We start from the raw sequence: 24,250 nt of genomic DNA, 5'->3' as shown, positions 1-24,250 counted from the left end.
ATGTAAAATATTTTAGCAAGTGTAAGTATGTAAATATACACTTGCTTATATTTGTGTAAGCAGGATGTCTTTCTTCTCTTAAATACAGTCTCTCTCTTTGCCCTGTATCAAATTATTTGCCTGAGTAATGTGTTGTGGCAAGTAGCTAATTCTCCAGGTTAATTATTCACGGAACACAGAAGACAAATATTTTAGCTGATAAATACCTCTGTTAAATCGTAGACTGCAGCAAGTACCAGTTCTCATCAAAATTACTACATTTTCCAACTTATCATGCTATACATCTCTTAAGTAGGCCTGTGATCACACTTGCCTGAATGGTGAATGCCACTGGCTCGCTCTGCACCCTCCCATTCACGATGAAGCCTTGATTAGTCGTATCTGTCGCAACGAATGTAAATCTGTCAATCTGGGAATCCCCACCTCCATGCTTGTATGCAACATCCCTGCTGTCCACATCTTGCTGGGTGAAGTTGTACTGCAGTAGCACAGCCCCTCGGTAATAGAGATGACCGTATTGGGGGAGCTGAGCCAAGAGGAAGGTAAGGTTTTCTTTGGCAGTGTCTGGATCTGAAAGCTGCAGGACATCAGGAGAAAGTAGTGCCATAGTGCCTTCCACTAATCTTAACCCCATGTTCCTAGACAGTGTGGGCAAAGCTTGGTCGACTGCCTCCAAGGAGATCATGAATGTCCCATGCTTAGTCCTCAGGCCATTGCTGATGATGAATCTGGCAAAGAGAGGCAAGGTAGTCTTCAGCATGTGTTCTTGATTCACCATCTACTGAAATGAAATGATAATACACACCTTTACTACAGGACTGGCGCACCTCTGCTATGGAGACAGGCTGAGAGAGTTGGGGCTGTTCAGCCTGGAGAAGAGAAGGCTCTGAGGTGATCTTATTGCAGCCTTCCAGTACCTGAAGGGGGCCTACAGGAAAGCTGGAGAGGGACTTTTTACAAGGGCGTGTAATGATAGGACAAGGGGCAATGGCTTTAAACTGAAAGAGGGCAGATTTAGATTAGATCTAAGGAAGAAATTTTTCACTCAGAGGGTGGTGAGGCACTGGAACAGATTGCCCATGAAGTGTTCAAGGCCAGGTTGGATGAGGCTTTGAGCAACCTGGTGTAGTGAAGGGTGTCCCTGCCCATGGCAGGGGGCTTGGAACTAGATGATAAGGTCCCTTCCAACCCAAACCATTCTGTGATTCTATGATTCTATGACTTGCCTGTGTTGATACTGCAATAGTAGTAGAGCTGGTTTGAGCTCAGACACAAACTGTGGGTGGGGTGGATGTGCAACTTAAAAACGTGAAAGTAGATAGCCAGGTATGTGACAAGAGTTGCAATGCATCTGCAGGAATCTGAGTAGATGCCAGAGGAATGGCTTCAAAGATGTACCCATCAGTCTCAGCAGTCATAACAGAGCTGGTGTAATCTTCTAGCTCAGACATAGACGGAACAGGTCTAAAATGGTGGGCTGGCTGGGGTGCTGATTGCACCCTCTGGCATATAAACATGTTTGTACACATCCTTAAGTATGTCTTCACTTGATTACCTGGCAGTGCCAACTGCCAGTGAAAGTGCTGGCTTTGTCTACAGCCTACAGAAAGGGGTGTGTAAAGTGCATGGTCTGCCTGGACAATGTTTTGGGTTTTTTTTCCGTTCACTTTTACAAGCCTTCTGTACCCAAAACTATCTAAAAAAGCAAGCTGGAAAAAGATCCGTCCTTATCTCACTTTATAGGTTTGTTTAGGCACTCACTGTATGTGTAAATTTCTGTATATTCAGAGCAACAGACTTCTTTACAAAACTCAAGGTTTCACTGAAATACTAAGATTCTGTGGAAAATATTGGGCAGAATTATACAAGTTGCTAGGGTAATTGTAAAAATGTACATGTCTGTACCATTTATTTATCAAAGGGACAGATCTGCAAAGTTCTTATTCCATGCTGGTAATTTTTATTAGTAGCAGCAGAGTTTCTTTTAGTTCTCTCTCAAGCACTGATATTTATTTAGATATACTAAATATTCGATTATGCTCTGCAGCTGATTTTCCTTTCCTAAACAACAGAAAGACAAAAGTGCCCGAGGCTGGAGACAAAATCTGTTGGAACCCTACCAGCTGGGTACGGGCCTTTGCCGTCCAAGTGACAGCATGTTCTATAGAAATTTATTATCAAATTTAGTTATGGATAAAAATAAAGAGAAAACCAATCTTTTAGCCTTCAAAATTCGTCCTAGCTTTCATTGTCAAGATTATTACTTCAGTATTTTTTCTGAAAGCAATTATGTTACACATTGTCAAGCCTGCAACAAAAGTTTTTTTAGAATCAGAATCGTTTAAATTTGAAAAGGCCTTTAGAATCATCAGGTCCAACTGTTAACCTAGCACTGCCAAGTCCACCACTAAATCGTGTCCCTAGGTGCCACATCCACACAACTTTTAAATATCTCAAGGGATGGTGACTCAACCTCTGCCCTGGGCAGCCTGTTCCAATGCTTGACAACCCTTTTGGTAAAGAAATTTTTCCTAATATCTAATCTAAACCACTCCTGGTGCAACTTGAGACCATTTCATCTTGTCCAATCTCTTGTTACTTGGGAGAAGAGACCGACAGCCACCTTGCTACAACCTCCTTTCAGGTAGTTGTAGAGGTCTCTCTTCAGCCTCCTTCTCTCCAGGCTAAACAACCCCAGTTCCCTCAGCTGCTCCTCATGAGACTTGGGCTCTGGACCCTTCACCAGATTTGTTGCCCTTCTTTGGACACACTTCAGCACCTCACAAACTAAAAATTTCTTTGAAAATGTCTCACAATCCTTCGTGTCCCATCACCATACGGTTCATAAAACTTACCTTTCTTTCTACAGAAGCTTCTGTGGTTATGCTGCATAGTACATGCAAAAGTATCTTGGAGAGTGGTTTTCAGGTTTGTTCTGCCTGAGCCAGAACAGCATCTGCTTTGCAAAGAAATTTGAGTGTGGTAAACTATTCAGATTCCCTGACCTTCCTTTTTCTCCCACTCTCCAATGCCCACCACTTTGAATGGACATACAGTTACACTTACACTGTTGATCTGGTATGGGATAGTATCATGGGATGATTGTTTCAGATAATATGAGCTATCATGCTTCTACTGTACATAAGTAAAATGGGGACTGGTTAACATTTGGATTATCTCCTCTTGCTTTCTTGACTGCAGACCTCAAACAAGTATTTAAATAATTACAGGGTCAGAACCTGGCCTATTGTTGCTTGCCTTGAACGTAAGTGACCTTCAGTAGGTCATGAAGTAGCTTACTGTCACACAGACCGTTCATCTAAAACTCCTGACTGCCTTCACCAATGCTGGATGATTAGGGCTTGATCAACTTGTAAGCTGGCAGTATGCCATGAAACAGATGGGAATGAGCATAGACAGACCAGGGACTATATAGCAGTTAGAAATATGTTTACTGAGGATGGTATTCCCATCTGGGAACGTAGAGACATCTGTCTGCACTGACCTAATGCTGTTGTGCCAATGGTAAAAGGGTTGTACTATTAGTAATCTAGCTGAAATCAAATACAGCACTAGAATAGTGGTGATAAATACTATGCTAAGGAAAAAAAAAAAAGGCAAAACATGTTCAGTCAAGACCTTAACGATCTCTCAAGAAGTCTGGAAGATTGCAGCAGAAGTGAGTTTCCTCTGGTTCTTTTTATGGCTGTAAAATCATTGGGATGAAGCCTCAAACAATATTTAAGTGAAAGACTTAGATAGTTCAGTTCATGAAACTGAAGATTCATCCAGTCTTCTACAGGATACCAAATAGGAACAAACCTCCTGGTTATACACAGCAGACTGAAATTTATGATGCAAATGTCGTACGCCACTTGATTTCACAGGTGATGAAGCAGCCTCTGTCCAAGACATCCTTTTTTCTGCACTTTGGGAGATGTTGGTTGTTTATTTCTGGTTTATGGCTGCTTCATCTTTTCCTTAGGAATGGAGAGCAGCCAATATTCTCCTCACTCTGATGAAATTTAGGGGACAGTTAGGAGGACATGTTGCATGGTTTGATTTCACCATTACCAACATTTCATGCTTTCTGCAGTTTGATGGCAACAGAGTTGGCTGTAGGACCTGCCATCTGTCATGGCATTTAAAAGATAAAAATGGAATCATAAATAGTGCCAGCTTATTACAAAATCAAGCCAGTGTGTCAAAATGGAGGACATTAGCATGTTCTTTTAGTATCCTGCTGCCAGCATCTGATGTCAGGTTGCTAATCTCTTGAAGTCATCTGTCCAAACAAGCACTGCCAAATCTTTCTTCCAGGCCAGCAGCACCAAACAATACAGGCAAATTTATGTCTGAAGGAAGTACTTCAGTGGAAAATAAAAATCTGATCAGTTAATGCCCCCCTCCCCAACATAATTACGCATGTAATTAATGTAACCATTTCTTGTTTAAATAATAATTTCTGCCATGATATTTATATGTCTACATAAAACCAAATTCTTTTCTGAATTATAACATCAAGGAACATCAATCATTGTGATTAAAATAGTTATTGAATATCAATATTTATTAAAGCCTCATAACCTTAGTTTTATAAGGGTGGCTTTCTAGTGTGGTTCCTATCTGTTGGCCTTGAACATAAGACATGGGATTTATCCACATGCACGGTTTCCCTAGAATTGTTTGGTCTGCTTCCATTAGCGTGGTATAGAAGTCATACTGATGCAAGCCACTCACACACTGCCCAACCTAGTGTTGGCATGACTGCAACCTTACTTGTCTAAGCTAGCCCTAGTTTTGGTCGTTGTGTTTCACAATTGGGAAACATGAAGCTAGAGAATATTTGTGACCTTTTTTCTGTTATGACTACAAGTGGACCAGACAAATCTCCTAACTAGAATTTCCACCACATTGAATTTAAAGGAAAGGATAGTTTAAAATGTGCCAGCTGAGGAAAGTCCCCAAATTACTTTTGCCTTAACTCTAGATGATGTCACCTGAGCTGCCTCGGTGTCATAGGGAGGTTTATTTGATGTCTCCACACCCCACTTGCTTGACTTCCCTGCAAAAAAGCTCTCAAACTGGATGGCGTAACGTGTCCTTGAATCTTTATCATGCATCATGGAAAATGCCATTCGGATCAGGAATCTATTCATAAGAGAGTGTGAAAAGAGTTCTTTTCTGAATTGCAACTTTTAGGAGCTAAATCCTTCATTTTTCTTAGTCACAAATGAAAAAAAATTGTAAGGTTTTATTTTTGTCTGGAAAATTGAATTTTACAGAAAGTCCATTTTCTGTCAAAAGGTTTTTTCAGAGGAAATTGCCAATGCTAGCAAGAAGTTAGCGTTCTTCCCTTAGAAACATTTTCCTTATTTCTGAGCTTTTTTTTTTATCCTTGAGTTTACTCTTTTACAAAACTGTCCCCGAGACTTTGAGCAACAATACATCTACTCAGTCTTTACCTGATAACTCATTACATCATTCCAGTCTACAACCAAAAGAGGGTCATTTAAAAACAAAATAAGGAAATATTCACTTTAGGAGGGCACCTAGTCTTAGCTGGTCTAAGGAGAAGGTTCAGAACCAGGTGGAAGTAAATTAAATATCACTAGGCTGAACTGAGCCTATAGATAACACGGTTTACCCAAAAAATCCAATTGTCTACATGAATTTCTTAACTATTGTGGTGTCAGAATAGGTAAGTGCACTGGTTTTCAGTGTGTACAAGAACTAATTATGGATTCAAAAAGCCTGGAACCGAATGAATATGATGAATAAGAATAGACAAGAAAGCAGTTATGTAATACCTATGTGGACTGGTTTTGTCATATCCAGCTGTAGCAAGAAACCAAAGAAATATTCCACAAAGTACATTCTTAGTCCTTCTCCCTTACTTAAATCTTAACAGCTATGTGTCTTTGGGTGCTATAATAATTGAAGCTGTGGCTCTGGCTACAGTTTCTGCACCAACTAGAAAATGCGTTTATTACCAAAGCAGTCACAACTACATGTATTATAGTAGAAGTATCTTTGCTATACAAATATCAAGAATTCCCACAGAGCTTCCACCTCTTTTTATTAATTTGGTTTGGATGGGATTTTTTGTTTGCTTTGTGTTGTGGGTCTTTTTTAAATATTCAAGAAACCCAAGGGGAAAAGTTTGGCGAGTGGAGAGTTATGCCTTACCTGAATGTGTCTTCAGGAACAACTGCCTTTGTGTTGTGAACATAGCAGACTATCTGCCTTGCTATATCCATTTGACTGAAGCTCGTAATGGGGATGCCAGGATAGCTGACGTACTCTATTTGTCCATACTGGGGTGGGGATGTTATCACATAGAGGAGCTCCTCTGGCTTGTCAGTACCATCCACTGCAAGGAGGACATCAGTCGTAATGCAGCCCTGGTCCCCTTTCGTCACTCTAAGAGGTTTCATGAAAACACCAATATCTCCTGCCAGATAGACAAAACAACACTAAAATAGTCATATTGAATGGTAAGTTGATCTTCTATGCTTTATTTAGCCGCATGCAAGCCATCACCAGTAGAAAAATCATAGGACTGTAGTATTATAGGGAAATTCAGACTGGAAGGAACTTCAGGATGTCTCTAGTCCAACCTTCTGCTCAAAGCAGGGTCAGCCATGAGATCAGCCATAACCAGGTTGCTCAGGGCTTTATCCTATCGGGGCTTGAAAACTGCCAAGGATGGAGACAGCACGACTTCTCTGAAAACTTGTTCCAGTCTTAGCAGTGTCAAATTGGTCTAATTTAGGTTTCTAATAGGAATGCAGTAAAGGAAGAGAGACTGTAAGACTAGAGCACAAACCTGGGAGACAGAGCTGTTCTTGAGCAGTGTTTTGCCTACCTTGTCACCTTCTTGCCGTTTTTCTCTGCTTTGATTTACTCAGACACTAAGTTAATTTCAAAAGGATATTTTCAACTCTATTTGAAAAGTAGCTGGGAGTCCTGGGAGGCAAGGTGCAACACATTGCCTTAGGTAGAGCCTTTTCAAAACCCAGGACCACTTCTTCACCAGCAGAACCATCAGAGCTCTGGCCAGCAGTGAAATCCAAGCAGACAGGCTTTTGGGATCTGCAGGGAGATTTGCCAAGGGCCTATATAATGCTCAGGGAAAGGATTAGAACACGTACTCAGGTGATCTTTTTTTCAGAAACAGGTACTGTACAACATCAAGTCTGGCAGATCTTTACCCTTTTCCATGTCCTTGATATTTATGTAGAAGTCCACAGCTGGGGATCTGTTGTACCCATCCCACAGATAAAATGTGAAGCTGTCTTGGTTCTTGGACCCTACAGCTCCTGTATGGACATATCTCACAAGGTTCATATCCAGTTCTTCCTGAGTGCACTTCATTCCAGTTTGGAGAGTCATCCAGCCTTGGCCTACCTAGAAAGAATAAACATCCTTTACTAAACAGATAGTCTCCCATGCATCATCCCAAGTTAATTGTGTGTCTTTGCAGTTATGCAGACTGTTAGTGGCAGCTCCCTGGCTTCCCTTCTAAGCTGTAGACTCTTTCCTCATGGTATGTTTTGAAGGGCAATAAATAGCTAGAGTTGCTCCCAAGCAACTGTAAAGCTGGAGAAAATACAGTGATCATAAATAAAATGGAGCAAATGGAGTTTAGCCACTTTTACTCCAGGAAATACATTTCTGCACACTTCTCAATGAGACACCGAGAAGATGAAAATGAAATGGTTCTTGACCCAGCTTAGGTTTTCTACTTTTTAATTTAACAAAGCTGCTCTTGGTTCTATCTGAAATCATACCTAAAGGAATATTAGGAATGAACCTATGGGAAACTTCAGGGAAGCACAGAAGTTTAAAGCCCCAGAGGTCCTCTAATGGAAAAATGTGAATGGCCCAATAAAATTTCCTGCTTTTCTGAAGATAGTGTAGTACCCTATATTGGACTGATCTGTGTATTTGACATTTAGCCTGCAGTAACAGTGTCACTAGATTTGAAGTAAAGGTTATCAAGGACAGAAAGCTCAAATACACGTGCATACCCTACAAGTTCAAACTGTCAGACAGTCAGCAGCTGTTTCTCACCCCAGTGTGTAGGACCCCTTTAATTCACAAGTCTCACGTGACCAACAGATTCTCACAGGGATCCAGCATCAAAATACTTTCCAGGCTCGCAGGTCTTAGAATTTTTTTTTTTTCTATTATATGTCATGCAATTAAAGAGAGGCATTTTTTCTATCTTTGTTCCTGTGGTTTATCTTTGGTCAATAGACAGTTATCTTTCCTTCCATTTCTAATCTTATTTTCTGCCTTTCCTCTTGCTATATCCTTCCCATCATCTTCCTTTTCTTGCCTTCCTTCCCCTATTCTTTTCTTCTAACTCATGATTCGTTAGTCACTCTTTCACACACGTCTCCCTCTATTCTTTCTGAACCCTGAAGTAACAGAAGTAATGGCTTGTCACTTTTTCTTGATCAAGTGCTTCCCCAACACCTCCTCCTAGCTTTGACGCTTGGTTTTCCCCCTCTGTGGACTGATTCTCCCAGTATCTCTCTACATTGTCATCTCAGATGATCTGCCATGCTTTTCACCCTACCTCTCCTCCTGTTGAGGATCTGGCCGTCAGTGTCAAAGCCTCTGGGACAGCATCATTGTTTGGTTCAAACGCCCTTTCAACAATCAAACTGGCCACATCCATCTACTTCAAAACATGACAGACATTTTGAAGAAAAGGAAGATGAACCTCATTCTACCCTGAAGAGAGTGAGTTCTTTGCATGCATGCTTTTTGTTCAAGTTCAAAGACTAACCTTGAGCTGAAGCTGACCATTTTCTGGAAGTCTTTCAAATAAGTAGTAAATTCTCTCCCTGGGAGTATCTTTATCTTCCGCTGACAGAATGGCACTAGAAATGATACGAGTTTCACCCATGTTCACCTCTATATCATTCTTCCTGCAAAAATTAAGTCATGTATTGATGCAATGAAAGAAAAGTAACCTTTCCAATACATAATTTCTCTGCCAGGAGTATGGAATACTCAGATGCTGACAGAAATGACAACTGCAGAAAGAATGGAAGGAGGGTTCCTATTTCAGTTCAAAACAGAATCAAAAAAAAGCAAACAAGGTAGACCAGCTTGTCTTTACAATGGTGAAAACCAAGAAAGCAGATATCTGCAAAACCTGGGATTTATCGCAGCTGTCTTCTTCCTCTGGGCCCTATTCTGCTTACCTTAATACAGTTTATAAGAAGAGGACAGAGTAAACAAATAGGTTGTATTATCTGTTATTGCTACTATAGACCATAGCAATACTGGCTCTAATGACCTGATTGTGCATTAGAGAAAAGACTATTTTTTAAATTACTAGTCTGTCACTGCTCACCTTAATCTTTAAAAGACACTATGAAGACCTAACTGGCCTCTTCTATATGCTCCCCATTGCAGAATTTTCCTTGGTTCTTAATTCAGAAAAGTAGGTTAAGGCCATCTGTTCCTTGGCAGAAATGGCCATTGCTAGTCACAAATAAAATTTGAGGCAGTTCTGGAGAAAAAAACCCACACCACATAGTTTGAAATTCATGCAGAGTCTTGTTCCAGGGTGATTCTCAGATTGTGTCTTCTCTGCTTCCATTCTCAGCTAGTAACCATCCTCCAGTTTGCCTCTGCACATCCTGCTTTATCATTTTGCGTAAGCTGTCTTACATTTTTGCTATGTAGCACCCAAATAATATTATTAGACTATACAAAAGTTTCAAGGAGGTTGGAGGGGATTCAGCATATTCAGTCAGTCCAGGGATGGGACCTGCTCTAGCTAATCTGCCCAGGGGCCATGCAGCAAGTTGGAAAAGGACAGACTCCTTAGGCACTTGGGCAGCTAAACTGGCTGGACACAACTGAGCATGTGCAAACCATGCTATTTCAAAGGCCAAATACAGATAGAATTTTTACAAGAATTGCTAAAGACACGTTCTTCATGTAACAGCCCTTTGCCAAGCTGCAGGTGCTTGCTCCAAAGCCAAGTGATGACTGAGATTTCCAAAGAAGAAATTGTCACTATTATTTAGTGATTTTGGAAAATATATTTATTATTCTCAGGAAGAATGGATATTTTTTTCCCTGAAGTTTTATATTCAAACCAATATGGATATGAGACATAGAAATGTCATGTTTGGCAAAATGAGAAGCAAAGAAAATGGAGTCATATGACAAAGTATATCAAAGTCGTATTAATGATAGATCAAGCAACATTAATGATTTGCTCATAAACATGCTGGGACTACACAAACAGAAAGACCAAGTGCCTGACCCAAAGACTGTATAAACCAGGAAGAGAAGATTCAGACAAAAAAAAATAAATGAAGATACACACTTTCAACTACATCCTGAATGCTGTCTAATCCCAACTAATTTTTCTGCCTAGCAGTTATTTGGTTAAATCCTAGCGCCCATATGACTCATCTTGAAGCTTTCAAGGGGAATGTGCAAGGGCCTTGCATTCCCCAAGGGCGATCCTTTCTACAGGAAGAAATCCAAGAGGTGCCAGATTGAGGTTTTGGCAATCACTGTGAATAAGAGTCACTGTTTGCCAGCCAAAAACATCCCATCCCAGATTCTTCAGTCTGTTGACCATAGCTAACAGAGACGAAAGCTGTAACTCCCTGGGGTGGAAAGGTACCCCTAGATCAAAAGGTGAGAGAAAGCTTACAGGTATTGGCAGGTGTCCACTTGCAAAACACTGCAGTGGCATAAAGTAGCTCTTACCCCACAGCAGAAATGTAATGACTGAACGTGGCAGCTAAACCACTCCAATTCCAGACTGAACAAGTTACCTTAAAGCACTGCTGCTTAACAGCTGGCAGCATACTGCATCTTGGTGGTAGAGTAACAGGCAAGAAGTGATAATGCTATTTTTCAAGTAGATGGCTCGCTACGTGCTACTATTCACCACAAATGGCAAATGCTGAGATCTAACATTGCCAGACAAGGCAGTAACACTTTCTGGATCCAGCCGGGCAAAGCTAAAAACACCTGACTTCTTACACTCCATCACCTTCCTTCAGAGAGAAAGCTTGGAAAATGACATATCAATCCTTACCATGTGAGGAACAAACAGGCAATTATCAGTAATTGTCAGTACATGATATTAATGCATAAACTATACTCTTTACTCTAACTAGAAAAGGACTTTTTCTCCCGTTAGCATTATGTGGTCCTTGATAATTTTTCAATTATAAAACTAACATTTGTTAATGCAGGAAACTACATGGTAAACAAAACATTCAAAATCCTCTGCAAGGGGAAATGTAGGTCTGATCTGAAGGTAGACCAAACATCCTGAGGGATCAGAAATTCCCTCTTTAGTGGCAGCCTGCTTAACAGGCTGTGAGTCATTCCTGAAATACAAACATTCGAGGTTCGGAGCTATACTCCCAAAGCCTTCGTGCTCCCAGCTCCCCGTCTGCCTACCTGGAGCTGGAAAGCAGCCAGGAGGTCGGAAGCCCTGATGCTCTGTGGCAGGTCATCAGCTGAAGAATGAGGATCCAGAGAGATGAGCTCCTTGTTAAAATGTCAGGAGGTTCAGCTCTCTCACAGCCAGCCACCTATCTGCAAATCGTCTGTCAGGCAATTTCTGACCACATCTAATTCTTTTATGACTCCTACTTTTGAACTGTAAGGGAAGTTAGCACGTACCTTTTCAGAAGTTGAATTTTGGCTGTGCAATAGAGTTTTATAACAGAAAAGAAGACAATCATTAAGCTGAAAGGCTTTTCCCCATGAGGCAAGGGGGCATCAACTTTGTGGGTTCTCTCATGCCAAACTCCAGAGCTGCTTTCAGAGAGGTGTTTTAGACAGGTGGTTGCCCCAGGGAAGGGGAAAGCAAAGTAACTGCAGTCAATATCATAGTGGTCAGTGGCCAGTGGAGGTGTGCAAAGATCAGGGCTCTCTGGCAAACATCTTGAAGTAAGTTGTGAAAGACAGAACAAGCATGTCCCCCTTTTTTTTTTCTCTGTTCTTTTAATATTGAGCAACACTAAAGCATGCCCTTCTTTTGCTAAAAAAAGTTTTTGTTAAACAGGTTAATAGAGACCCACATGGAAACATCTGTGTTGACATTAGTCTGTGACTAGTTACGGCATCCTCTCCCCATCAGTTACCGATCTGCTGTTTTGATCACTTTTGGATCATTTTCTTTGAAATCATCCCTCTGTCAGAGACAGGAACATGTGGCTTACTTGCTCAGCACTGGTTTCTCATCATTAACTGGAATGACCTTTACTGAAATGGTTCTGAGGACTGTATGTTTCCCATCAGATAGCTGGATTTTAAAGCTGTCCGTGAGGTTTTCCGAATTATCATGCATGTACATCAGCTTCATTCCTATGTGGGGGGAGGGAGAAGAAAAAGCAGGGGGGAGGGAGGAAGAGAGAGAGAGAAAAAAAATGGAAAGAACAAATAAATCTGACTCTGCAACATCTCTCACATCATTTCACTCTGCTTCCACCACCCCTCTTCCATCTCCCCTCCCCACATGCCCTGGTCACAACAAGCTTGTTTCAGCTACCAGCAGATGAGCTTAGTGAGCTACTGCTCTTCATTAATCTGACAACAGTCAGAGACACAAGCCTGACCTGGTTTAAGGAGTGACTCCCTTCATAAAAGAATTCCTGTTGGTCTGAAAAAGGCACATTTCTTCTCCTCTCCTCATTCCAAGTCATTTTAACAGGTACCATAGAAAGGGTGAGACTATCAGGCAGCACTTTTCTGTGCTTTAAATAATCCTCAGGGAACTTTAAATAAACCTTGGGGAGGGCACCTGGCTGTGTAGCTAAGATCATGGACAATCAGTAGATCTGGGCTGCAGCTGGAGCTGGCTCAGTCACCATTGTGGACGGGAAAAGAGAAAAGCCAAGCAATTGGAAGAGGGTCAAAAACACAACTTGAGAAGGCTGAAGAATTTGAGATGGGGACATGATATTTCTGAAGGTTCATATTAGACCGGCAGAGAGAAGAAGAATCTTTCCACAGGTTTGGAAGACTGAACTGCAACCTGAGTGGCAGGATTCATAGCCCTCTTTATATTGGCAGATCCCATGTTTCACTAAATGGCCACAGTCTGCTTCAAAGCAGGTTAACTGATCACGCAAAGCGATAGAGCCCCCGTTCATATCTTCATCATTAGGTATGATGAAGGTACATATCACAGCCTTTCAATTTGTGAAGGAGGCTTACAGGAAAGATGGAGAGAGACTTTTTACCAATGCCTGGAGGGACAGGACAAGGGTCAAGGGTTTTAAACTGAAAGAGGGTAGGTTTAGATTGAATATAGGGAAGAAATGTTTTACAATAAGGGTGGTGAAACACTGGAAGAGGTTGCCCAGAGAAATTGTGGATGCCCCATCCCTGGAAGTGTTCAAGGTTGGGCTGGACAGGGCTTTGAGCAACCTGATGTAGTGAAAGTTAACCTTGCCCGTGGCAAGTGAGTTGGACTAGATGATCCTTAAAGGTCCCTTCCAACTCAAACCTTCTATCATTCTATGATTATGTGATCATTTAGAGCAATATTTAACCCCATGATCAGTTAATGCATTTTTAAATCAGTCTCTTTGTCTCTATTCTAGGTGCTGTCAAACATTTTAAAATCTGTTTGCTGATATGTTACAGTAGTCCCTGTATTTTTTTAGAGCAGACAGCCTCTCTAGTCACATTACTACCCTTTCTGACACGTAGGCCTCTCAGGCTGATTTTATTGACAGTTCCTAAAATCAATAGACATTAGCATTAAATAGGTTAACTTCTATTCCTAAACATTGTCTTGGAAACACACATAAGGCAAGTGAATAAATAAAAGGTGAAGGTTTCTTGTGTGCCACCTTGCCTCATAAAAGGAATAAGAGACCAATGTCAGAAGAATTCTGCACCTACCATTCTTCAGTAGCTCCATGGAAAAGTCCTGAACAAGCAACCCATGGCTGTGGTGGTCGTGGTTAATTAGCTTTTTATAATGTAGAATATCATTTCCATGGATTCCATTAATAAGGAACCCATACCAGGGCCTCTGCACAACTCCGAATACCAGACGGTCTTGAGGCACGTCCAGATCAACTGCATTGATAACAGAAAGATCCAGCTCTTTCATCTCCCCCTCTTGAACCTGAACAGAAAAGAAAAAAATGTCCAATTCTTTTACACAAAAAGAAATAATATAATTTTAGCGTGATTTCCTAAGAAAGGTGTTTTGGTGTATGAGTGTATCTCTCGGTTTCCTCCACCTCTTGGCCAGTAGCTGCTGAACCAGCTACTGTTTTCAACCAGTTTAAGAGGCACAGAGGAGTAAATGGTTACAGTGATGAAAAGAGAAGATGAGATAAGGAGGTCGTATCTGCCTCAATTATTAGAAAAGCTGTTAGGTAAGTAAACTTCACATTAAGTGCTAGGGAATGCACAGAGGAGAAAGCCTTTAAATACATAAATATATATAAAAATATGGATGCAAATAAATTTGTACAAATACATGCACTTTTTATTTTACAGTAAGATAAGATTACACTGCCCTAGTGCAGTGGTCACAGAATTACTATTTATATTAAAAGCAGTCTTTGGAGAGGGGAGAGGCTATGCCAGGAACATAAAAAAACTCTACAAAAAGATTATAAAAGCTTTTAAGAAACCAGAATAGGCATAAAGCCCTTTCTGCTCTCTACTCCACTTACTTGTTTAAAGATTTGAACTGTTTTTTCTCTTAACTGCAAGTTACCAAACAGAGCTGTGCACTGCTCTAGTCCCACTGAAGCTCTGTCTTACAGGTTTACGTGGGATTTAACTGAGCTGTTTCCTGAACTAGGCTGAACTACACAAAGGGAAAGATGCAGAGGAACAGGTGTCAGAACAATGTTCTTACTTATATTACAGCGTCTTTTCAGGTATAAAATAACTCTATGAGAAGCTTTTTTATTTTTTTTTTCTTACGGTAATATTCCTTGCTATGAATTCTGGGACTTCATCATTGGTTGGGTTGATCAACACAAAAAATGGAGTCTCTGCTGAGCGATGCAGCCCATCAGTGACATAAAGTACAAAGCGGTCTGCTGTTGGCTCCATTCCCATGTGCCTGGCTTGTACATAGTTTATGTTCAGGGCCTTCAGGTTCTTCAGCTGAAATGAAGCTAGAGGTTTTAAAGAGATGAGTTAGCACAATCTTTTCCTGCCTTCTGGTCTTAACACATCATAAAAAAATCTGGAACTATGTCTTTGTTCAAAGAACAAATAAAGTGGATTCTATAAGTTCTCAGTCATTTTTTGGCTGAAAGAGTTTCACTGCACATGTTACCGCAGGACACATGCCCTTCTCCTGAAACTAATATGCATCCTGCTGCTTCTTGTGGGACTGTGCAACTTCATACTTCTCAGTTCAGTCTGCAGAAATATGGCCAAATAAAAAGACTCGAATAACAAGCAGGAGAAGATCTGAGGTCTAAGTAGGTACGTTGATAGTTATTTGACGGACAGACCAGGAAAATGGGGAACAAAGTGCTCAGCGACTCTGGGTGTTCAGCTGAAGATAGTGGTAAAAGCTGATAGCATTACAGAGCATGCCACAATCTGTTCTGCTGGGGACAAAACTGCCTTAAAATGCTTGAAGGTGGGCAGCGGAAGAGACCCAAGTCAACCACCATTTCCATCACTTTTGTAAATTTGCCTTGGAAACTAACATGAGACTCAGGCTGTTCAAATCCTCAGCTACAGTGTTTAATTGTCAGAATTATAGGTGAAGGGAAGTGCAGGAGCCTTGCATAGGAGAGTAAAGGGGGAGGTGGAGAGAGCAGATTAATGTCTCATATCACCACTTCTAATAGATTGCAGCTGGAATGCCTGAAACAAGCATTGGCTTGTTTACTTCCAGTGCCAATTCTTCACATTTGCAGAGCTGCAGCATCCCTTTGAACTCCTCCCACCCAGTCCCGCTGCTCTTCACTTGCCAGCACCTGCCTTCCTCAATAAGCCCATATCAATGCACACACCTGCAGCTACTTCACCAGAGCCCACTCCAGAGCCCACCGCACAGCCTTCCACAAGCATTTCATCGGCTTGATGACCGTATGTGGTTAAGACTCACCTATACTTATGCCAACGTTGCTCTTCTCATACCCAGGAGAAGGCAGTACATTTTCAATGTAACCAAACTGAGGAGGAGAAACCAAGACAAACTCTAAGTCATCTGCCGTGGTGTCAGGGTCAGTGGCAAACAAGTGGCTGGTGGTAAGGGCTGCTGAGGAGCCCTCCTCCACCACAAACCTTGCACCTGCACACAAACAATATGATAATCATTATTGCTTGTTTAGCTCATTTTACTGTTTTTTTCTTAACAAGAATGGTAATAATAATGAAGAGGGGGAAAGACAGCAAATACTGAGTTACTGAGGGGTTTTGCTTTAGGCTTTCTTCCTCTGCTTACACTATCAACTCTACTTTTGCCGTCATGTAAGTCAAGAGGAAGGGAATCATGAAATTATTTTACTAGTAAGTTATTAAGTATGGTTTATGTGCTGCTCAAAATCAGTTGTTACTTCTGTTTGTCAGAGCATTAATTACATGAGAGCTATTACGAATCGCTCATAATGAACGATTTTTCATGCATCGCTGCTTAATTTCCCTGCTGGGACAATGCTTCATTTCCAGAACATTACTTGGGCGAGAGCCTGCAAATTACAAAACTACTCCTACATATGCTTAAATATACTCTGAGAAACATAACATATACATGATGCTTACAGACAAATGACATTGAAAAAGACAAGTATACAGCAAACATACTTTTAATATGTGTACTACAAACCTCATCCAAAGCCCAGGAAGTCAATGGAAGTGACACACAATGGGCTGTTGTTGGACTAAATGTACAGTACCAATGCTGTTTCCATTTTAACTGAGTACTTTAGATCCTGAAGAGTACTAGTGAAAATGTGGTCTCACGTCCATAGCCTAAATGTGTCTTAATTCACTAACAGAATTAAATAGAGGTTGTAATAGAGTCTCTCCCTTCATATAAGGACCAGAGCCTAAATTTCTGTTGTATACTTTACACGCAAATGTAGACAGATAATTATGTTTATGTTTATGTTTTTGCATTGTATAAACCTGACAATTGTCAAGACCTAAGTTCAGGGACAAGATGTACATCACTTTTACTCAGACATAGCACACATATGCAGTAATGGATATGCATAGATGGAGGGGAGCAGATCTGAGCACTCTCATCTCTAACCACATGATTTAAACATGCAGCTGAAGAGCCACAAGCAGTTACTCATACTTGCACCTGCAGCTGAATTTGGTGGTTGCACTGTACTAGCAAATGAAAAAACATATTGATGGAAATTCTGATCCAAAACTTTTGTATGCTGATCTCAGCTGACTCTTTCTAATGCTAAAAACCAAACCAACACAGAAATAAACTCCTTAATCTCTGGCCATTACAGTACTGCATAGCCCACACTAAACTGCTATAGTGAGAGGAAGCTTTCACCAGTGGTAATTGATGGAGGCTGGTTGTCCACTGCAAGTACGGTGATGTTAAGGTCATATACTGGAAACAGATCATGAAGTGGAACCGGAGGAAGAGGTCCATCATAACAGCAGTCTTTCACATCTAGGCTAACCTCACCATCAGAAACCACGAAGGTTAAGACGTCAATGGCAGGAATCAGGCCAATCTCCCCACCTGGAAAAAACGTGGCAGTTCAGAAGAAATGTTATACCAAAACTTCATGAAGAATAATTTTGTATTCTGCAAGGGCAATCTGCAGTATTAAATTCACAAGAAGAAGAAAACGGCAAAATTGCTAGAATTCACAGTTCTGGCTGGTGGGGGTGCTATTTGGTTAGGGATTTGGTTTGCTGTTTGTAATTAATTTTAACCAGCTTACTTCTATTCTAGAACAAAAGGGTGTAGAAAAGTATACAACTAAGTAGTATTACTAATAGTTACAATATTATTATTGCAATGTTATAATATGATACTGTAATAAAATTGCTAATAGTCCTCATGATTCTGTTCTTTGTGCACTAAGGCATGTGCAAAATGCACATTTGTGCAGACAGATTTTTTTTTCTGCATTCCTTCTTGAAGAACGTAGGACAAGATCTTTTTTTTTATACATAAATACTCTCTATATGACAAGTGGTAATGTCAATGCTCTTCCAGAATAAAACATTTTTGCATACCAAGAAATGCATATGTACCTATATGCCTCTCGTCTCTACAAAATGGACTACAACAAGGGCTGTGCTTTGTTGCTATACTGTCTATTATGCCCATGTGTAATCGTGTTCAAAGCGTGGGCTGATACAGCACACAACTGGGAACTGCTACCCCTTGCAAGAAGCATCCGTGACTGAGCATATTCCAGTTCTCAGGTCTTCTGGCAGCCTGTGTCTTCGTTGCTGCAACATATTACTGTTATTTGCTGCCTGCAAAGGAAAGGCAGTGACTCCCACCCTCTCTTGTGATATCTACTGACAGCACATTTAACATGCAGAAATTTGGGAACAAAAAACACAGGCACTGCCCCCTTGAAGGTCAGCTTCTGCCCTTCGCTGCCCCTGGAAAACACTGCCATTGAAATAATGTTCCTGTTATCTTTAGGATGCTGAAGAAAAGTTTGTTATGAGTGGTCATAAAGTACTTCCTTCTCTTCTCAAATACCAGCTATTCATTTTAGACAGTGCCAAGTCTGAAAATATCACATATATTCTCCGTGCTAGCACAAAATTACAGACTAATTAGACAGAAAACCAAAGCCTTTAAAAAAAAAAAAAAAAAAGACTAAAGCTGCCATCAGAGATGTAGAAAAGAGAACCCCTTTAATGCTAATGAAAGGATGAAATTAAGTAGGAATGGGGGTTAACCAGCCCTTGATTCCTGTAATTACAAAGAAAAAAAAAAAGTAGTTTTGGATTTTAAAGATAAAACCATGAAATAACATCTTTTTAGCACTGTGGTTCTCTTGTAGAAAATCTGAACATCGTTTATCTTGTGGTACAGAAAGACTATAAACTGTCCAAAAGTGATTATCTACCTAGATTGAGGAGGCAAGCAAAAAGCACCTCAGGTTGTTACCAGTTTGCTATTAAGATTTGGCATCTTCATTTACAAAGTCACATTACTTTATTTAAACATGACTAACGAACAATGTCAAAGCTTTTTTTTTAATGTCATGAAACAAATAAAAAGACTCTATTTTAATAGTAATTTTGCCAAAAAATGCCCAAGATATTTTATCAGCAACAGTGAAACTGATACTTCAGGTTAATGGTGCTTTCACTTACTTGTTGTAATATAATTTTCGGTTCAAACAGGAGAACACATTAAAACATTTGGAAGTTGTATATCATCAGCCCTCTTTCAAAGCCAGTTTACTTTTTACCCTAGTCACAACATGTGGTTTCTCAGCAATTCCTGCTGAGTTTCTGCAGAGATTCTGTAGATTCAGGTTAAGATTTTCCGCCAAAAACTCTCTGACCACCTCCCAGTTTAATTTTATCCTTAACTCACTTACTAGTGTGCTTGTATGTGACTAAGCCAGAGATGACATCAGCTTGGGAGAAACGATCCACAGCAATGCCAGCTTTCCTCACTACCCCATGGTAGGGCTGGCGAGCCAGCATGAACGTCAGTTTCATGTCATCAGTGTCTGCATCTGTGGCATAAATGTACTCCGAGGAGAGGACTACTTCTTCACCTTCCAGGCAGTGGAGCACAGGAAGAAGGCCTGTTCGCATAACTGGTGGCTCATCATTCACAGGCAACACCTAATCAGAAAAACAATTTCTCTTTTATCTTTCATCCCAGTGGAAACCTGTGGTCTTAACACATTGCTTTCCAGCCCAAACCAGCAGTATGGTGTCAGAGTACATTCAGCTTTCTATACGAACAAAATGAAAACAGATGAATTAGGGTCTCTCTTAAGGTTCAAAGATGACAGTAAACCAAACTAGATAATTATAGCTTGAGAAAGAAAACTCGCTCCCCGTATTTAAGTACAGAGACAACAATTCCAGACAGGAGAACCCAAGACCGAGGAAGAACAAATGCCTTTCACCTAGTACAAGCCAAATCTCCTGTCAAATTTGCCACATAAACTTGAAAGCTAGGGTCAAAATGGAAGCCTAACAAGTCCTTTACCTTCCAATTTCCAGGGAAATTCAAAGACTTTCAGAAGTCAAGCTTTGCACTGTTCTATACAGGCAATTGCTCTCAGAAATATGCAACACACTGACCTTGACCTGCAGGATGAACTCTACAAAGTGGATACCATCTGTGGCTGCAAAGAGGACATCATCAGTCAGAGTCTCAGAGCCATCATGCCGATACCTGTGAGAAAAAAAAAAAGCTACACTGATTTCACACAGTCAAAGAAGCTGTGCTTTCTGGTCATGCCAGAACAACGTGGAGCCCTCTTGATATAAAAAGCTGATCCCTGTGCAGGGTGTCCATCTAAGACTGCTGATTCTGGATCAGAGTGTCTTCAGAGGGCTGGTAGGGTCTCCTACAAGAAGAAAATCCCTAAGATAAATGAGACATCAGCTGGCAAAAAGGTTTCACTGAAGCTTTGTCATCTACGCTCCATCTGCTTGTGAGGTGTCTACTAAACATGTATGTCCTCGCTGCAGTAGGTGCCCTTTTGGACTAACAGATGGAAACAGAGTCAGGGAGCTCTAATTCTGCGTGCATGTCGGAAGTCAAGTCTTGCTCTTGCCAAAAATACACCAGCCAAATTTTCATCTCTACGCTAATCAGTACTAACACAAGTTTTCTTGTAAACTAACCAAGTTGAATAAACACGCAACTTCCTGCAGAGAGAACAGCTGGCAACCGTTGCCTTCTTCACGGGAGCTGCATGGCTGACCACAGAATTTGCCTCCTCATCTGCAGAGGGCAGTGAGTTTCAGAGAAACCCATCCACATTAGACACGCTCGCTAGCTCCCGCTTCCCGGCCGCAGGACAGCTCCGTTCCCGCAGCAGGCGCGGAGGCCCCGCGGCTCCAGCATCCGCCTCGTCCTGCATCAGCTCCACCGCGGGGCTTGCACTCACCCGGCTGTGCCAGGAAAAGACAGCCACTCTCCTGACCTGACTGCCAGGGCACGCAGCTCCCCGCAGGAAAGCCTGTCGCCTTCGTTCATGGGAATGCCGTCCAGCTCCACCGCCCCATGCTGAGGCTGTCTCCGCAGGAGGAGGAGGAGATGCTCCCGCTTTGTGTCCACGTCGGAGATGCGAATGTGTCCCTCTGTGACAGGGGTCAGGCCACCCTCTTCCACTCTCAAATGGCTTGTAAAAACCTGCACGGAGGAGAAATGCTGAACTTGCTTCTCTACTGCAGCTCCGAACATGCGATTTCCGAAATTGTCCTCCGACCAGGGCAATTTCAATTTGCTCTGGTGTGAAGACGTGTGACACCTTAAAAACCAAAATGCCAAAGGCTGTGCCCTTTTCTGCTGCTTTAGGAAAAACAAAGACATTTACTAATGGTAGGCCCTAACACGTGCAGCCCAGACCTGATCCCATTCATGGAGACTCCTGGCCTTCATCAGCAATAGGCAGCACAAAGAGGAGGGATGGAGTTTTACTAACCAGGATGTGACATATGTATTTCTGTACAGCTGCTCAGATGCTGAAGATGGCCGTCAGCTTACTTAGCACAAAAAATCACCTTTCACACTCACCAGACTTAGCCTTCCACTTCAGTCCCAATGCAGGCTGTGTGCAAGACACAGAAGCCCTGATCCCATGGAGGATGTATTATTTATTTCAGTCAGATCAGGACATCTCTCCGCATTTCTGTTTCTACCCAAAACCATTTCCAAGTCCTTCCCTCTCACCTCCGCCAGCACCCTACCTCTGGGGCTTGATTGTTCACAGGAAGAATTGTAATATTGAAGCAGATCCCATACAAAGTGCCACCGTGCTGATTGCTGACAGAAAAAATAAACTGGACTTGCTGAGGTTCAGGCCCAATGTCCTGCAGCGGTGGCATGTAGACAACTTTCATATAGTTCACAGCATGCTGCGAAAAAGAAGAGATGTGCATGTAAGAAGACGTAATGGAAATAGCCATAATTCAGGACATTAGGTACCTTTCTCATCCTCTGATAGGTGTTATCTGAACCATCAAAATTAATTCCAGAAACTTTGCACATGCTCTAGCTACTGGTCATACCTTCATTAAATGCATCTTTAGCTACAAATCAGGTGAGTACAGGTTCAAACACTCAAACCTGTAGCAAAAAAATATGGATACAGTTTGTAAGTGATAACAGAGGCAATGGCCCTACCTTCCTGATGGAGAAGGTAAGAATGCTGGTCCCAGGGCCTTTTCTAACTGTGACTTGAAAATAAACAGTGGATCAAATTACAGCATCTCCCATAGCGGCTGAATTTGCCCTCACCAGCATAAATAAACTGCACACCTGGCCTCCCGCGGTGAGGGCACGCCGATGAAAGAGGCTAAAATAATCACCAAAATCTTGCATCCAGATGCCCATACTAAGCATGTGGTTAAGGATTTGTAGGGTCAGAGCTCTCATTGTGGTACCACAACGATCACTGTTATGCAACTTAACCATACAGCAGGATAAAACAGGGCAGTTTACTGATATTTGTAAGACACTTGTCAAACTATAGAAACATGAAAACTGAACAACAAAATCCTGAAAAAGGCCTCTGCTAGCCTATACCATATTTGTCAGTGGAGACACTGAGAAGAAGCAGGAAACTGTCAAGACTTCATTTCCACATTTTGTGTAGTTTTCTTTCCTCTTAACATCACGCTGGAGCCAAATTCAGCCTACCCTAAACAACTGCAGCCCCTGCTGGTTTCAGAAGGAGAGCTGTGTTTACACATTGTGGAACTGAAACATGATGGAAATTTGTTTTAAAAGCTGGAATTGAATTAGCAAAGTTTTGAGCTTCTTAAGCAGAGCTTGTGATAGTACTGCTCATCATTTTTCACCTCGTTTTCCTGTCAAAAAGAAGTTGTATGCTTGTAAGTTTTTAAATTAACTGGTTGTGCTATCAGGTAACACAACAAACCTGAGTAAACGACTGCAGTGCAAGAGCAGCAGGATCCTTGACCAGCTTGGGGATGGTGTCCACCATAAACAGCTTCCCAGCGTCCGAGTGGCTGTACAAAAATATGTATGTCACATCCTGGTTAGCAATACTCAAGAACAGGAAAAACAGCAGTCACATAGCTCAATATTGCACTTCAAATTAACTTCCCACTCTCAACTGCATTGAAAGGAAAAACATTTTTCTTTCTTCTATCCTTGTTATTCATCTAAACATTACCACAGAAAACTGACCACAAGAAATATTTTTCAGGATAGTCATGAGAAATCGTTGTATACCTTATAAGCAAGCGCCAGGTTGTATACCTTATAAGCAAGTGCTACAAGTGTGTCTCTGCACCCTCTAGATACCATTTACACCATCTGCAAGTCTAGTCCATCACATTCTCATCACTCACACACCTACATTTATCTTTACACAGAAAAATAAATTATTTCTGAGTTTCAGGCATCTTCTAAACTTCTGAAACAAACCAGTTTCCAGCAAGCCAGCTTTCCAACAGCAGTAACCAGCAAACTGGAAAACCATGTGGCTATTTGACTGAATAGGGAAACAACCTAAATGTCCTTCTCCCTGAGCTGCGTACTGATCTTCTCTTGCTTGAGGTCAAATTTGAAAGTGTTGATCTTCAGCTTAAACCGTAGAATGGATGAGTTTCAAACTTTTCTATTCAGCAAATTGTTGTTGATGCTGTCATGAATTTACCAAAGGGTGAAACATCATCAGTGAAATGTTAACTTCTACTATACCCATTCATCCCATACCCCTATTGGTCTCATAACATGTTCCAGCTGCATTCTGCTCCATGGGTTCCTGGTCCAGGACCAGGAGTCCTTCACAGTGCCATGGTAATAATACATTTCCTAGAAAAAGCTATGGCACCTCATCTTCTCAGTCTGGGGCAGGGCCAGGTCAGCCCACTCTACCAGTTAGGAGAGGTGCCATGACTTGTACTCAAGGCTGTACAGGATCCCACAACACAGTGTGAAATGCAAGTCCAACAAAGAGAAATAAAAGATTTGGATGCTTTCCTCCTTCTGATTTCTTGCTAAACTATGCTTTTTTTTTTAATTAATCTGTGAATTATTCTGTTGCTTTCCGTTCTAGCTCACCCTTCATCATCAACAGGAGAT

General features: G+C 41.4%; 1 protein-coding gene across 1 annotated transcript in view; it reads right to left on the bottom strand.

Moving 5' to 3' along the window:
* The window catches only part of FREM1 (FRAS1 related extracellular matrix 1), a 68,278-nt gene that overhangs the window by 23,513 nt on the left and 20,515 nt on the right, over nucleotides 1-24,250 (bottom strand). The window contains exons 11-24 of the mRNA XM_086629399.1: nucleotides 23,079-23,169; nucleotides 21,886-22,053; nucleotides 21,120-21,328; nucleotides 20,269-20,362; nucleotides 19,548-19,800; nucleotides 17,516-17,710; nucleotides 16,106-16,291; nucleotides 14,959-15,155; nucleotides 13,915-14,143; nucleotides 12,225-12,369; nucleotides 8,801-8,942; nucleotides 7,215-7,410; nucleotides 6,190-6,454; nucleotides 314-728 (exon numbers count right to left, since the gene is read on the bottom strand). Of these exons, the coding sequence (XP_086485525.1) occupies nucleotides 314-728; nucleotides 6,190-6,454; nucleotides 7,215-7,410; nucleotides 8,801-8,942; nucleotides 12,225-12,369; nucleotides 13,915-14,143; nucleotides 14,959-15,155; nucleotides 16,106-16,291; nucleotides 17,516-17,710; nucleotides 19,548-19,800; nucleotides 20,269-20,362; nucleotides 21,120-21,328; nucleotides 21,886-22,053; nucleotides 23,079-23,169 (2,785 nt within the window). The remainder of the gene's footprint in view (nucleotides 1-313; nucleotides 729-6,189; nucleotides 6,455-7,214; nucleotides 7,411-8,800; nucleotides 8,943-12,224; nucleotides 12,370-13,914; nucleotides 14,144-14,958; nucleotides 15,156-16,105; nucleotides 16,292-17,515; nucleotides 17,711-19,547; nucleotides 19,801-20,268; nucleotides 20,363-21,119; nucleotides 21,329-21,885; nucleotides 22,054-23,078; nucleotides 23,170-24,250) is intronic.

Source organism: Tauraco erythrolophus, chromosome Z (genome assembly GCF_009769465.1).
Source record: "Tauraco erythrolophus isolate bTauEry1 chromosome Z, bTauEry1.pri, whole genome shotgun sequence".
NCBI lineage: Eukaryota > Metazoa > Chordata > Aves > Musophagiformes > Musophagidae > Tauraco > Tauraco erythrolophus.
This window is presented reverse-complemented; position numbering and strand designations above follow the sequence as displayed.